This window comes from Limulus polyphemus, unplaced genomic scaffold, assembly GCF_000517525.1.
Source record: "Limulus polyphemus unplaced genomic scaffold, Limulus_polyphemus-2.1.2 Scaffold787, whole genome shotgun sequence".
NCBI lineage: Eukaryota > Metazoa > Arthropoda > Merostomata > Xiphosura > Limulidae > Limulus > Limulus polyphemus.
Window position 1 is genome coordinate 372398 of NW_013666397.1, and position 17138 is coordinate 389535.

The 17138-nt window shown below is 31.3% G+C and overlaps 1 protein-coding gene across 6 annotated transcripts in view; it reads right to left on the bottom strand.

Annotated features, from left to right (window-relative positions):
• LOC106460528 (sideroflexin-2-like) overlaps window positions 1-17138 on the bottom strand; it is a 108474-nt gene that overhangs the window by 53518 nt on the left and 37818 nt on the right. For all 6 annotated transcript variants that reach the window (XM_022387276.1, XM_022387274.1, XM_022387275.1 and 3 more), the window contains exons 4-5: window positions 10354-10452; window positions 3491-3569 (exon numbers count right to left, since the gene is read on the bottom strand). In XM_022387276.1, the coding sequence (XP_022242984.1) occupies window positions 3491-3569; window positions 10354-10452 (178 nt within the window). The remainder of the gene's footprint in view (window positions 1-3490; window positions 3570-10353; window positions 10453-17138) is intronic.

The window sequence follows — 17138 nt, forward strand, 5'->3', positions numbered from 1 at the left end:
CCTAAATAATCGTTTTTTCTTTCTAAAATGACTTCAAATTGTAACATAAAACTACATTCATGTATCCTAAGTAGCTCTAAGTTCATAACATTATACATCTATTCATAATAAATTTTATTATTTTATTGCCCTTTGAATCATGTCTAACTAATATCAGCACCATTATAAGTTGTAAATCACTTGGGGAATGTACAGCTCATGTTATGCTATTGTATTACATTACCAACAAGCTGCTCAGAGGCATGCTTCATGAACAATTTTAATTATATTATTATTGTTACTTATTTTATCATATTATCAGTTTCAATTTCCTTTCATAGTTTTTTCTCACTCCTAACAGGAACATGGGATTCAATATTGCTTTACAACTTTGAATTTTTTTCTGGATTATTTACGGGTTACGGGTGAAAGGTCATATCATCTTGTTTGTTGACTTGCATTCAAACTTTTATTGAACTACTGTTTAATAATTTTATGTCAGTAAATTTGGTATCAAACTGTAGATTCTAATTTAGTACTATACATTACTCAGTTTCTTAATTTAAGAATTGACCAATCCCGTTTTGAGATAGGGTAGAGAAAATAACAGATAAACTATATGTCTTTACTGAAAAAAACGTTTTAAATGCATTTAGGAAGTTTTACTTTTAGGGATTACACAAAGGAAATTTGAGATTTTTGAAATGAGGAAGAGTATTTTTAACTTTAACATGAAAATTACTTTGCACACGGACTATTCAAAACAAATACTGAATATATTCATGGACAAATATTTATTTTATTTTATGAAAAATACTTCACTAAGAAATATGAGTTTTTGTATATGAAAGACTTGTAATATTAACTGAAAGACTGCCAAATTTCATGAAGATATACCCAATATATTGAGAGTTGTAAGTATTAAACTTATAAAGACTTTAAATGAGTACCAAAGGTCACATGACTTGGTCAAATTAACCGACCCTGTACTGAGAGGGTTAATATGTCAACAGCATTTTATTGAAACTAAGCATGCTGATTATACCATTGAATGCTTACAAATATATTATGGAAAACACTTAAAATCGTTTTTGATAAAAAGAATGACTCCATAACCCATACATAAAACATATTGGCTGTCAATGTTTGTCGATAACTTTTGAAATCCAGAATACCAGCCTTGACTTTCACTACACCATTTTTGCTTTCACTGGTCATCTCTGCCTTCACCAGTTCTCATAGACAAATTGATATCAAGACTAATATCCTAATACAGTTATTATTAAGCTCATTTTGATTAAAATAATTTTCATGAGGGGGGCAAAGAGGGATACTAATCTAATATTCTTGAACACACCAGTTGAAGAAAGTTTCTTTCCATTTAAAACTAAACACCTGCCATGAACAAAATAAAACCAAAATAATAAAGTTGCATATGTTATATATCATGGAACCTGATAATCTTGTCTACTACTACTACTGTGATATTGAACTAGACATAAGAACAACTATATAGTAATCATCTGAATGTTATGGTGAGAAAAACTTGGCATTTGTTGTTTCTTCAGAAACTGAGAAGAGTAAGCACATTTATAATTCATATACATAATGACTTCCTATCCAGTGTACTCAATTAACAAAGAGAATCAAAGACGTCTTGATGTGTAACCTTCTTTAAAGATTTCTTGGAATAGCAATACATGACAGGTATTGAATGTATTTCTATTCTTGAGACTTGAAGATATGATATCTGACGTGTCACTGATTTTGAAGATAGATAGTAAGAAATGTTAAAGTAATGCTCACAGATATTTCATATAACAACTTGTTTCATTATTTCTTGCAACTGTGATGATGATTAACAGTACTTGGCCTGTATTATAAACTGGTTCCATAGTTCCTATCTCTTGTTATTTTCACTCTATGTCTTTTCACCTTGTACTCTGATGTGTAGGTTTAGTCTGAAGTTAATGTGAATTTAGCAGCTTATACATTTAATAAAACCACAACTTAGATAAGTCTTGGTATTCTGAGTTGCATGTATGGATAAATATGGCCAAATATCATGTCCCAAGGCAGTTTAGGAAAGTACATGAAGCACCTGACTCTTGTAGTATCATTAGCCATTCTTACACAAAGCTTCTCAAAAGTTTTCAACTGCACTTAATTGATACTGAAACACAAGAAGCTGTGAGTATACATACTGTTACATTACATGCATCACAAATCTTGCAACAATATGTGATGAATGATAAACATAAAAGTGGCAAAATGTATGAACTGCAGCTTCTAAACTGTAATGTTTGTAACCAATATCAACCTCAAATGTCCATGTGAGAGTAGTCATATGTCCAAAAACACATAAATAATGTACAATAGCATTGTTTTTAATCCATTTTGAATGTTTTCTTAATGTAACAGCAATCATTAGTTAATTATTGTTTACCATATACCAACTGACTCTATTGTCATTTTTTTCATTTAAAGAAACCTCTACAGGTTTATTTGCTTATGGCCCATTTGGTGGAGAAATTGGAGGAGTTTTATTGACTGTAAGTTATTATTTTCTCAAAACGAATAGATTGAACTGTGGTAAGGAATTAAAATGTATGGCTCTCCTTTTAAGACTTTGAAGTAATTCCAGAAGGTAAGGTGAAAGTATCATTTGTTTCAAAGTATGTTTATGTACGACACTATGTAGTTTTGTGTGATACATTGTCTCTGCTCTGCAGCAACACCTGTTATAATAGCCTACAAGAAAAAGGAAACCTGTAGCAGACCACATAGATGATTGACCAGCTGTAACGGAAAAGGTGTAGTGTGTGATAGACCAAAATAAAAAGGTGCTAGAAAAAGACAATCCAGTTTTTGTCTCCTGGATTGTATTCATCCTCAAAAACATTGTTAGGTTGAAAATGAGAAGAAATTGCTGGCCAATCTTAGGAATCTCCCTAAGTACATTAAGGCCTGTACCTCTTTAGCAGATAAAGTCAAACCCAATACCTGGATAGTCATAACATAAGCCTTGTCTACCATAACGGGAATTTCCATTGTCAATAGATTGAATTGCAAAGTCATTCTAAGTTATCATATAATTCGGTAACAATAAACAAATATAAAAAAAAAGAAAACAATTGAATGCAAAGAGTAAAAGAAAACTGGTGATAAATGTATTGAAATGTCATTGAAGTACAAATGTAAATGGTAGTCACATGTGAAAAAACACGTGTCTAAATGATGCTGTGTCAGTTGAGAAAGTGAGGATTGAGTGGGAACATTACAGGAAGCTAGTTGCACCAATATAGGTGCCACACTACAACTGGTGGTAGGTGGTCACACGTAATATACATTTTCAAAAGTGGTGCGAAATTTGTGGGGAATACAGACAGGTGTACTAAGCATTAAAGATTTTTAGCAATGCATAGGGAAGGACCGTATTGGAATCATAAAATTACCACTAATTTTAAAGAACTTTATTTTTTACTTTCACCATACAAATAATGTAACTCACATGCTTTAAGAAGTTCTTTAGACCTACAGCTGTTATCACTGCACTCGTTGTTGCAGATATGTAAGCAAATGCAATTTTCCTAAAAACAGATAAAAAAAAATTTGGTAAATATATATCAAATAGTGTTACAGAAATGAAATAGGTATGATTATATATATACATAGAAAATACATATGCTTTACAGTTTCTGTCTATAGATAAAAGATATTCTTTTGATTTACATAATTCAACCATATTATCTAGCACAAAACCTGAAATATTCAGTCTTCATATATGATGTTCATAACATTAACCAATGTATTTAAAAAATATACAAAACAATACATACAAGTAATATGAATAACAAATAAATTCAGCTACAACATGATGAGCATGAATATATAAAAAAATAATCAAATTTGTTGTAAGGGGAGAATTACATGGTGATTATTTTGGCCAAATGACCTTCATTAGGGCACACCATATCCAAATCAAAATAAAAGAAGGTATTGATACACAGAAATGGAAGTATATTTCCAAATCACAGTTAGATGAGATTCAACATAAAGAAAGTACAAAAGTATTGAAACAAAGAAAATACAAGAAACATCCAGTTTTGAAGGAATCAATAAGAGAACATAAGTGCATTATGGAAGGAATGTAAAAAACAACAAATAAAATGAATAACAAAACAATAAAAAATTAAAGTACAACAAATAGATTGTTTGTATTTTTTAGCAAAGTCACACTGGGTTATCTGCTGTGTCCATCATAAGGTATCAAACCTCAGATTTTAGCACTGTAACTCTGTGATCTTACCACTGTCCCACTAGGGGGCAAACAAATAGAATTTAATAAAAATCATAAATAATAGGTAATGAAATCAAACTTAGAAAGAAGAATGAAAAACAAAATAATAATATTTTAAATATACAAAATGCTGGTAGTAAAATCAAATCCAATACATGAAAAGTGTCAGTAGAGGTTGTCTGGAGCTGGAAAACTACCCAGGGGCATTATTTTCTTTAAATGTTTAAAAATGTTCACCCCCACAAAAATTTAAAATATACAGATTTTTCAGCATTGAGTTAAGCTTATTTTACAATTCTTCATCATGTGAGTCTATAACCAAGTTAATTTCTTAGTTTTTACTGTTTATTCTCACTTGTAAAGGAATGTGTTTTTTCAGAATTTGATGGTACTGTTTCTAATGTATAAAATGTCAAGCAAGTGTTCACCCCACCACAAAAAACAAAATAGGAATAGTTTTCTTAGATAAAAAGTAACTTCATACTATCAAGTGACTAATGGACTGAGTGAAGTTTATCTCTTTTAAACAGTTTAAGCATTTGTTGGATAAACTTCAGATTCAGCTAGTAGAATTTAAGGATACCCTACAACAAATACTCCCTAAGAAGACTTTGCCAATGGCAGCATCATAAATACACTAATTTTACATATACTCAGAACAACACAAACAATAGTAGTAATGGATTACATAATTTCACATGATAGGTATAACAACAAATTAAAATTAGTTGTAGCATATCTACATTGTATGAAAGATAGCCAGAAAAAAAAGGTGTAACTGAATTAGAAGACCATTTATCAAAAGTTCTATCTGAAACCCTTATTTCAGTTAGTTGGAGTAACATAAACAAAAAGGCCTGGAAAACAAAAATAAAATCAGTTTTAAATGATACACTTACCAAATTAATGAACAATAATTATGCATTTCACTAAATTACAGGATTGTCAAAGGACTACTGTTCAATATCAATAATAATATAATATTGACATGGGTAATACAAATAGACATTCATCCCACTACTGCAGAAATAAACTTGTGAATGCAACAGAATTTATTGCAATTAAATTTCATTATACAGAAATGCAGAACTGAGTTAATGAGAGTGGTATAAGCTTTAAGGTATAAGAACTTATAAAAAATTAAATACGTACTTTTCCTCCCTCAGGTAAACTAAAACTGATTTGAGCAGCAGTTGAAATGAAACAGTGGTGAGATATTCTTTTGAACTGCTGACACCAAGTCCCTCAAACTTTATTTCATATGCAAGTGTCATGCATCATTAAGTCAAATTCACACTTGAATATTCTTACGGACAAATACATTTTCTTGATGTCACTGTATCATTAAAAAGATAGCTTCTACAAACTGGTTTATGCAAATAGACAGACCACAATATCTCCACTACCAAGCATGTGATCTGGCCAAATCAAATAACATATTAATTCCAATCAACTCCTTCACATGAAAAAGATATGAACTGACAGTAGTGATGACAAAATACACACCAAGATGCTAAAAAATAACCAGAAAACAAAGAAGTTATAAACTATGTGAAATAGGAAAACAAACTAAAAAACTGACAAAATTTCACATGTTGATGCCCTCAACCAGTCCCCAAGCATTTTAAGAGTTCCTCGGTTATCACATATTACCAAAAACTTATAAATGCTTCACAAATTCTTACAAAACATTTACATCTTTTAAAGTTCAGTGAATGCCTGAGAAAATCTTCTCCAAAATTCCTATTGTTTCATTCTGAAAAAACAAAAGCCATACAAATATCATCATTTACACATAAGTGAATTATACTGTCACAAAATGAACATTCCCCTTGTAATAAAATCAAATTTCATACTTTTAAGTTTATAAAATCATGAGTATTTTCTTTGATCAACATTGAAAAACCCATCACAGCATAATAAAACAAATATGTTTTAAAAATCAAAACACAGTTCAATAACTGCAATTATCAGTAAGTTGTACAAACCCAGACTATTCTTATAGAACAGTTAATTAACCATAAATCCTCTGTCAAGACTAAGAAAAGGCCTTCCAGGTGCTCTACACTTTAATCAGCTTGACCACTCCACCAGTGACATAGTTCTCATTGGTGTTGAAATTGTATTTAAATCAAGAATTGACACAGAAATAAAAGAAAGGCCTACTGAATCAACATTTTAAACACCTCATACAACATGAACCTTGACCACAGTATTAATATCCCTCTTTTAACTTAAAATCTTTCTGAAAACTCTCAGAAAATTCTGTTTTGAAACTAATTTCTGTACTATCTGGAGTACCCATCCATTGGATGAGTGAAATATAAACTCATTTGTAATAGGATAGGAAATTGTGCTTCTACAATTTTTTTATTAACATAATAAACATTAAAAGTGCAATAAAAATACATAAAGGTACCAATACTGTTTTCAAGAATTCTAATTACAGTGGTTACATAATTCATTCTAATGCTGGGGGATATACATGTCATCTTGTATCACTGTGTCACGTTTGGTATTAATTGATCAAGAAATGTGGAAACGTATAAGGAATAGATACACACACATATATATATATACTGTCATTTATTTATATAGATATATATAGGGGTCCAACCCCACCCCAACCACACACGACCTTCCTAATGTCATCCTGTATCACAGTGTCAAGTTTGGTGCTGATTGATCAAGAAAAGTGGAAATGTGTAAGGAACAGATACACACACACATATTGACATTTATTTATATAGCTAATACTTTACTTTCTATTTTGTGGTCTCAGTTATATATATATTGAACAATTATTATTGAATTTCATTTCTCAAATGTTTTATTAATATTTTGCTCTTTATAGTTCCTTTATCAATACGTGCTTTTGTTGATAAATCTCCCAGTTCTTCTGGGCATAACATCTTGCACACACATATATATTCTTGTAACCTGTTATTACTTCAATACTACTCTTTCTTTTCATTTGCATCTTACATACACAATGCTACTTCACTTTTAGGTCATATTCTTAGAAAAACACAATGTCTCATCTCTGGTTCAATGACCACATAACTGATCAACATGCATGAATGGACAAATCAGTATTTGTTTTTGTCATGCAGTAACTTTTACAGCTACCACACTGACATTTAATTATGTACTGTTCCTTGAGAGAAAAAACAAAATGGGAGACTTGTATGAAACTTATACAATTATCTCTCAGCCACTTTATTTGAACTGGATTAGAATCCTTGGTATTTGGCTTTACTATGTACTAGACAAGTAGAGTCAACAGTAATGTTTTTTTTTTTTACTTCACAGGTAGAAGAAAGGCAGAATTATTTCAAAACCTGAGACTCTCAGTTAAAAAAATTGTTATCCAAAATGTACAGCTCATGGATGAGAAAATAAGTTTACTCTCAAATTATATAAGTTCTACTAAATACATATAATCCCAAAGATAAATATAAGAAGTATCATACTGCATCAAACTTAAGCCAAAGCAGAAAGGTCCTTTCAAGAAGATAGGCACTACTTCTGAAGATCTTAACCCCATGTGAGGTAAAGATTAACTACTGACAAATTTAAGGAACATTTAGAACATGAAATAGAGAAATTGAAACCAAACATGTAGATTAAATAATTCTCTGCTCATAGCTCTGCACTAGTTAACTTATGTTAATAAGCATACTTTTACACAAGTACAAAAATGAAGTTCTTAAAGATGTGGAAGTAACAAAAGTTCACTAGCCTTCAACAACTGCTCTTAGTTACATCATACATACTTATTTTCTTAGCTTTCAACTGTATAAATGTGATAGTGCTTGAGCTAGTAAAAGGATGAAAGCTAGACTAAACACCACTAGTGAACCTACACACCTCCAGTCGATATTGCATTGGTACACACAAATATACTTCATTATTGCCTAATAAAGTTATATAAGTGAAAGAACATTTGCAGTAACACCAACCATGAGGTGATCAAAAGACATGACACTAATTTCCTGCTACAGCAATTGTAATACTAAGTCTCCGAGATAGTTTAATGATGAAAAGGTGCTATCTAGTTACTTATGTAATGTTTATTGCAATATAGTTCATAATTCAAAAGCCATGACACTGTAAAATGCTCATTATTTGTTAAATTTGTATACATTTATGTCTTAATGAGAATAGGACTGTATCAGGTGTTTAACACCTGGCTAATATACCGCATTGTATCTGCATTCCACCAAACTAATATAAACCTCTATAAATAAACGTCCATATGTGTGTGAATGTATCTGTTCCTTGTACGTTTCCAAATTTTTTGATCAGTCAGCACCAAACTTCACACAGTGATATGGGTTGATATGAGGAAGGTCATGAGGTGGACCCCCTTATCTGATTTCATATTGATAGAATTCTTGAAAACAGTATATCTTTCTTTTCAGTATTGGTACTTTTACGTATTTTTATTGCACCTTTCATGTTTATTATGTTAAGAAAAAAAATAGAAACACAATTTCCTATCCTTTGTTACAAACAAGTTTTTATTTCACCCATTCCAACAGATACGTACTCCATCTAGTAAGTAATGTAACTTGAGTCAAAAATTAGTTGAATGCAATATAGTACAGAAAAATATTGGTGATCAGTGATCAACAGTAGTTTGGATTATTTTTCTCAATTCCATCTTCTTGAAATATATAAATAATATGTGATTATTGAGAAAAATAAGACACAAGTATAAAAACTGGATTTTAAATATCCTTCTAAACATTACTGAGGTATTAGTCAAAATATTAACTTTGCAATTAAAAACCCTTTTGATGATTACTCATATAGTTATATTACAATATTTTAATTATGAGTCTTATTGTTCAATTATCTTGCTTTCAAGAGAAAAGTCTCTAATGGTTGAGGCATTTGAAATTAAATACTTTATTTTCTAATAGGGATGGTTGAGAAAATTAGCCTATACCCTAGCTTACCCTATGACATATATATGAGCACAAGTAATTTTATCCTCTAAGAGATCAAGAAAATTAGATGAAATGTGTTTAAGTTCAGGACTGTGAGATAATATGTTATAATTATTCTGTTAATTTTGGAAACATGTAAAGAAAGGTGACTGTGAGTGACAATAAATACTAATTGTTCACATTTCCTCTGTTTAGCAGGTAGGAAGATATCAGTTATTTGAGTGGATTTGAAAATGTTGAAAATAATGTCAAGGAGTTTTACATGATAAATCTTTTGAGTAATCATATAGTTCCACATGCCTTTCAGCTAACAATTTTCCTTTTTTGATTTAACTTTCAATAGTTACAGTATTAATTAACTCTTTCCATACAGGCTAGGTGCATTGCACCTAATTTGTAATTGTTAAAGTAACCATGAGATTAGCCATACTATACCTTTTGATAACATATGTGTATATTCATGAAATTTTGCAGTCTATCAGTAAACATTACAAGTCTTTTGCAGCACTCTCATTGGTGGAGGGTTTTGCATAGTAATTTGCATGAGACACACATTGGAATGAGTCGTTTCCAATGGAGGGAAGGCAAAAGGCTTGTGGCATGCATTAAAAATATTTTTTTACACAGAGGGCAGCACTGAATGAGAATAGCTAATTATGTGGGAAGAGGTAAGGTACCTTATCGGAATCAGGAAGCAATTAAGAAATAACCTTAAAACCAACCACAAAAACAACAGAGAAATGTGTTTAAGTTAAATTATGTCTCAAGAATTTATTTATGGTAAAGAATCAAATATCTAAACTGTATATGTGATGCATGATATAATTGCCACAGTGACAAGTGCAATTTGATGTATAAAGGAAGTAAAAAGCAGCATCTAAAATAAAGAATAGACAGCACACATCTCAGAAATTGTGTACTATTTACTAACATAAAGTAAAACAATGTGATCCTCCAGTATATCAAGTGCAATCTAACTCATAACCAGAGCATACCATGAAAAGATACCAAGAATCAGAACTTACTTATTGCACTTTTGGACAATTCAAAATGAAAGTTTTTAGGTAATATAATAATTAATAAATATAGAAATATAAATTTTTCTCCAATTGAACTTACCCTAGGTTGAGTTCAGACTGAGCATTCCTGTTTGTATAATTCACTAGTGCATTGAAAGACTGGTTAACCCACTGCCAAAACACTATAGCTGAAGTTGTCCTGTAAACAGAAACTGATGTATCTGTATGATATCAAGAAACTAGTGATAATACGAAATGAAGTTTTCAAGATCAAACTTTTAAACAAAAGCTGATGAAACATAGCTAATTCAAAATTAATTAATGTATAATGGATCTTCCTAATTTTTATAGCTTATTTCTGCACTACCATGTCCATCAGATCCCAACCCACCTGATGAGCCCTGTTATTGGACAAAAGGCTTTGTCTACACTGGATATTTCAGATGTAGTGCGGTTGACATATTATAAAATATTCTTCTTTGCTTTCATTCACAAATTCTTAGAATTACTGAACAGTTTGTTGATGATAATGTTTGTAGTCATACTTTATATAGTTTTTATGATTTATTTTGCTTGATATGTACAGAATTAGAAATAATTAAGGAAACAGTATATAATATAGTATTAAAATGCAAATGTTATAGGATTTCTCTCCCTCTATTAAATGAAATAGAAATTAATAGTTTACACTGTGAATGGCTGTCATCCAACCAATATTTGGCAGTCTTTCATTAAAGATTATGTCTTTCACATATAAAACATCAAATTTGTCCATAAATATATGGAGTATTAAAATTCAATGACGAGGAACCCACTTTGAGACTAATAATGGCTGGAGACGGCTTGAATGGGAAATGAAGAAAAACTTTAATATAACAGCAAATGTACAACGTTTCGACAAGGTTTTGTGCTGTTATATTAAAGTTTTTCTTCATTACCCATTCAAGCCGTCTCCAGCCATTATTAGCACAAATTAACTAATATTTTCATCTAATTTTTCAAGTACACAACGTTTTGGATAGAACCTCTTCCTCAGATGAACAGATTTTGAACTAATCTGAGGAAGGACTTCCGCCCTAAACATATTGAACTTGAAAATTGAAATAACAGTTAATTTGCGTTGAATTTTACCGTATCAAAGTTACATTAAAGTAAGTATTCAATAAAATGCTTAATTATTTGGTTTTCGTAATTATTCTTACGTCAAATTAATCTACCAACAACGTTCTTCTGACTACTAATCTGACAATTATATTAATGACTAACTTATTTTCAAGTCAGAATAATCTGACAGTAATATTATTCTGACTACATTACTCTGACGTCCAAGTGATTTAACAGTCACAGTATTCTTACTACTTTACTTTCATGTCTAAGTGATTTAACATTCATATTATTCTGGCTCCATTACTCTCACGTCCAAGTTATTGAACGGTAATATCATTCAGACTACCAAGAAAAGTTAGACATGAACTGCAGGTGCGGGGTTTTCACTATTGTTTAGACCTGGAAATGAACATGTTCGTTACTGTCAGCGTTACGTTTGGAAAATAATATTACTATTATCTTTAGTGTAACAGAGACAACATGATTTCTCTAATTCAATCCGATATCAATATTAGTCAGTGGCCAACAATATAACCCGAATATTAACATTACTCTCGCCTTAGACATTTATATTGTCCTTCTCGGGAATTAATGCCTGAAACTAATATAATTACCATGATAATGTTCTGAACATGTCGGTTCTAAGACTACTTTCGCTGTTAACTGAACATGATTTTTGTAATAACTGAGCAAGTTTATCTAAACTGCACATTAACCGAACTTTCATCTTCAAATGAATTACATTATTCTAATCACCTGATCACTATTATTGTTCTCACCATCAAGTGAATCGGATATTAACATTACGTCATTACCTAATTCCGATACAATAGACACGTGGTATATTTTCATCCGAATCAAAGTAAATATTAGTAACAACTGCAACTCGTCACGAGTTTAATCACTGACTCTGAGCTTGCTTCAAATATCTCACGAGACTGCCATAACTCTCTTTATTAGCTGCCAACTTAATGTTAATTGTAAAATTAATCTCTTTTTCTACTAAACCACAGAATAAAAAACACTTTCATTAGCAACAAAATTTGTGTATTAACATAACCCCCACTTACATTATTGACACTAAAATAACTCCCCCTTTGAAGTGAAGTAAAATAGAACGCGAGAAGTAGGGTTGCTGAGTGTAGAGCTTCGCCCCTACCATTTAAAAAAATATACGCCCCAGCCCTATTTTCAGAACCCTCAGTTTGAAATTCGTTCCCGCGTTTGTGTTCACATCATTTGACTAATTTCATGTTTAACAGAACTTTCAGCTACGTCATTATGGCCTCCATCAACTGACGTTACTGTCAAAGCTGCTAAATCCCATCAATTAACGTAATTTGAATATGGCCTTGATCCTAGTTGGCAACGCCATCATGAATGCATAGTTGATAAGACACGTGCTTTTTATCTTAAGTGACATAATGAAGACATGAATAAGAAATAGTGATATATATATATTAGTAGCCTAGTGAAGGAGAAGTGAAACAGGAAAGAAAGAACTGAACCCTCTTTTCATGGACTTCAAAAAGTAATATATTTTATATTTTTAACACAGGCTTTCATATTTGTGTTTGTATGATAAAAAAATTCAAGCTAATAAAATTTTAATTACTACGAATTAATAGTTTTTATGCTTCTGTTTTACTTCAAAAAGTGTGTATTGCGTTTCGAAATATTTTATTATAGTCGATTAACAAACAAGTAGCGTAAACTGGGAAGTTTTACAGAAAAACAATTATTTGATGCACTAAAAAACAGATGCATGAAAAAAGGTCAGTTGTTTATAAAAAAATTGTTAAACATATGTATTTGAAAAACAATTATTTTCACACTTAAATATAAAAACAATTTCATTTGAATATAGAATTTGTACCATTCTTTACTTTGACAGTCTGCTTTATATAATGTTGAATTTGTACCATTCTTTATTTTGACAGTTTGTTTTTATACAATGTAGAATTTGTACCATTCTTTACTTTGACAGTCTGTTTTATATAATGTTGAATTTATACCATTCTTTACTTTGACAGTTTGTTTTCATATAATGTAGAATTTGTACCATTCTTTACTTTGACAGTTTGTTTTATACAATGTAGTATTCGTACCATTCTATATTTTGACAGTTTGTTTTATACAATGTAGTATTCGTACCATTCTATACTTTGACAGTTTGTTTTATACAATGTAGTATTCGTACCATTCTATACTTTGACAGTTTGTTTTATACAATGTAGTATTTGTACCATTCTATACTTTTTTATACGTTATAGAATTTATACCATCGTATACTTTGACAGTTTGCTTTATAAAATGATGTAGAATTTGTAACGTCGTTTATTTTGGTAGCTTGTTTTATAGGATGTAGACTTTTGCCATCCTTTACTTTGACAGTTTGTTTTATATAATGTAGAATTCAGCGCAATTTTGTTAATAATTAATAATTTTAACTACAATCAATCTAGTTCATGAAAAGGAGAGACACACAAAAAAATAATACTTATAGAAAGTGCATCTTCTCTAACAGGAAAGAAGCATTATTAATAGAAACACCTATATAAATACAAGAAATGACACAGCATGTAATATGTTAGATACCACCAACTGACAATAATATCGTAAATTGTTTTTAATTAAATACAAAATAACCAGATAAATCATACGTTTAACAAATAGTTTTGAAACATGACTTAACATTTCTAAATTAGTTCATTTCTCTTATACTATTGAATATAATATTCCGTACTTTTCCTTCTACATAAGTTATTGAATACTAATTTAATGATTTTTTAAGTAGTATTTATTATCAAAGCATTAGTTACAGTTTCGTCGCTGTGAAATTCCTTGTTATTTTTATAAATTGTTAAAGAGTATAATAATTTTTTGTCATAAACGTAAAATTAACCACTAAATACTAACGTATTACATAAATATTTAATATTTTGTTTTTACGAAATAACTGTTGTACAGGATCTCGATAGTTTGAAGCCAAAATTACCCTCATAAGTCTTTTCTTAATAAGCAATAAAGGATTTTTATTCTGATGAACCTCCACAACAAGTATTCAGGTATATTAAATGTAGATAAATAAAAGTGCAATATAAAGACATCAAACATTTCTTAGCAACTAGACGTCTTATTTTGTTAGTCCTACCTACCTATCTTGCAACAATTTTTCTAATACTTCTTATGTGCTCAGACCAATTTGATTTATCATCAATTGTTACACCCCACATTGTTACAGATAAAAATCTTTCAAAAACTACATATATTTACTTGCTTATTATTAGTATTTTTGTTGGGAAAAATTATAAAGTTGGTCTTTTCAATACTTACAAACAAATCATTATCACTAAGCCAATTTTTTAACCAATTTCTAAGCTATAGATGTGGTAAACTGTACCGTAGTGATACTTTGGCATCATTTTATGTATTGCTGTAACATACGTTGCAAAACATGCTTATGAACTGAATGCGTCCAAGTCAAAATTCCTGGAAGCTCACGTTTCTCATCCTAACTTTAAGGCTGCTAAAACATATCTGAGTGAGTTTCTGAACTTTCGAAACGCAAGCGAATTTATTTCTGTACAGAAAAAACAAAAATATCCCTACTGCTAATAACGCTCGGAGTGGCCATGTAGAAGCTGTGGAAAATGCCCTACGTTATATTCTGGCACGTTAGTGAAATGACCCACTAAGCTGAAAGGTGAGAATGTCTTTTTTTTTTTTTGCCTTTTTACTAAAAAAAAAAAAATAGATGAAGGTGTTTTTGCTTGTTTGTATTTTGAATTTCGCGCAAAGCTACACGAAGGCTATCTGCGCTAGCCGTCCCTATTTTAGCAGTGAAAGACTAGAGGGCAGGCAGGTAGTCAATACCACCCACTGCCAACTCTTGGGCTACTCTTTTACCAACGAATAGTGGGATTGACCGTCACGTTATAACGCTCCCATGGCTGAAAAAGCGAGCATGTTTGATGTGACGGGGATTGGATGCCTGCTGGAGAGCTATCAGCTTACAATCACTTAGCTCAACTGAGGGACTTCATGACCGTACCTCTTTTGCACATATTCTGGTAAGTCTCAGTAATCTTCAACTTTAGTATGTTAAATGCGGTTTCCGAACCCGTAACATCGTCTTTGGAGATTTCCTCTCTTTTCCTGTATAACACCCGAGAATACTCTTACAAACTGCAGAACCCTAAATAAATCTTTACACCATGCCCTTGTTATTAGATGATCCCGCTCACGAGAATGCCCCTATGCAAAAAGTACCAGACTATACGTATCCCGAGTGTTAATTACACTTTCTATATTTCTATTGTTGTTCAAAGTAATAGCAGAAAAAATAAATATATAACATAAAATTTAACAAAAATTATTTTTATTGTCCAATCTCATGCTATATCTAGTTTTATCTTCCACGCGTCCATCATGACCAATCATAACTTCTATCTTCTCACATAACCTGGCCGAAGAGAGGGTTTAAACTTTTGCTGACTCGTCAGCCTCTTACACAACTACCGACCTTAGAATTGTACTTAAAGTACTGGCTGAATTATGTAACCTTAAGACTTATGGGTTACCGCACTAAGTCTTTGCCTCAGTATGAAAGCGGAGTATTTCATAATTTTCTCTCTTGACTTTATCATTTATTTCCAGCTTTTGTGTTTTTGATCTTTTGTTAGCTTTAAAGTTCCTACTTTCGAATCCAGCAACTAGACAATGGTCATGTAGAATAGTAGTCTGGCCAGTTTTATAAGATAAATGTTGTGATGTGAATAAATAATTTTATGTTTCCAAACTCACGTGTGTATTTTTTTCCTTTGTTGCGCGTGCGTGTTCAATAGTCTTGATTCTAGGTCTACATTTTCAGATCTTTCTGTCGGACATAATAATACATGAATAACAGAAATATATAAGCCCAAAGACTTTTAAACGTAAAGTTAAATTCATGTATATATTATTACCTCCGCTATCGAAGGTGACGGAGGTTATGTTTTCACCCCTGTGTGTGTGTGTGTTTATCAGCAAGATTTCTCGGCTGAATGGTTTTAGACAAAAGTTAGCATACATTTTGACTACTACCCAACTTTGGAGGGACAAGGTCACAGCAAGGTTACGAAAATCCAAAAAACTCCTATGTGGTAACAGGGGGACCGTTTTTCACACTATATTTTTGTTCTATAAATCAGTCAAAAATAATCGGATTTTGATGAACTTATGTAGAATAATAGTCCTCATTGTCCTGCCAAAAAAGTGGTTCGTGGTCCTTGATAACGACGGACATACGGACACATTTTCGTATTTTTTGAGGACCGAATATGATCACCGCTCTAGTTTCTAATAATATTATAACTTCAAACAGTTATTTAACAGAAGAACGGGTAAACAAAATAGTAGATTCTGAGCTTTAAGTGACTTGTTTGGTTGTAGCTATCTGTGCTCTGCCCAACACTGGTATCGAAACCCGGTTTCTAGCGTTGTAATTCCGCAGACATACCGCTGTACCACTAGGGGGCTTTTCAGATGAATGGTAGATAGTACATCCATATCACTTTCTTGCAGGTTGTAAATGTCGATCGTTTGTATTTTCATAAGCTATAATCTAAACTTCAGAATTTTATCAGGATTAATCTTGTAGTTTAAAATGGTAAAGTTGCTGAGTTAATATTAACTCCCAATCAGAGCAAGCTATGTACTCAAAAGGAAACTAAAAATCAACCTGGCAATCAGTACACCTAATCAAATATACTTATCTTACGTTTCGCCCTCAGTGGC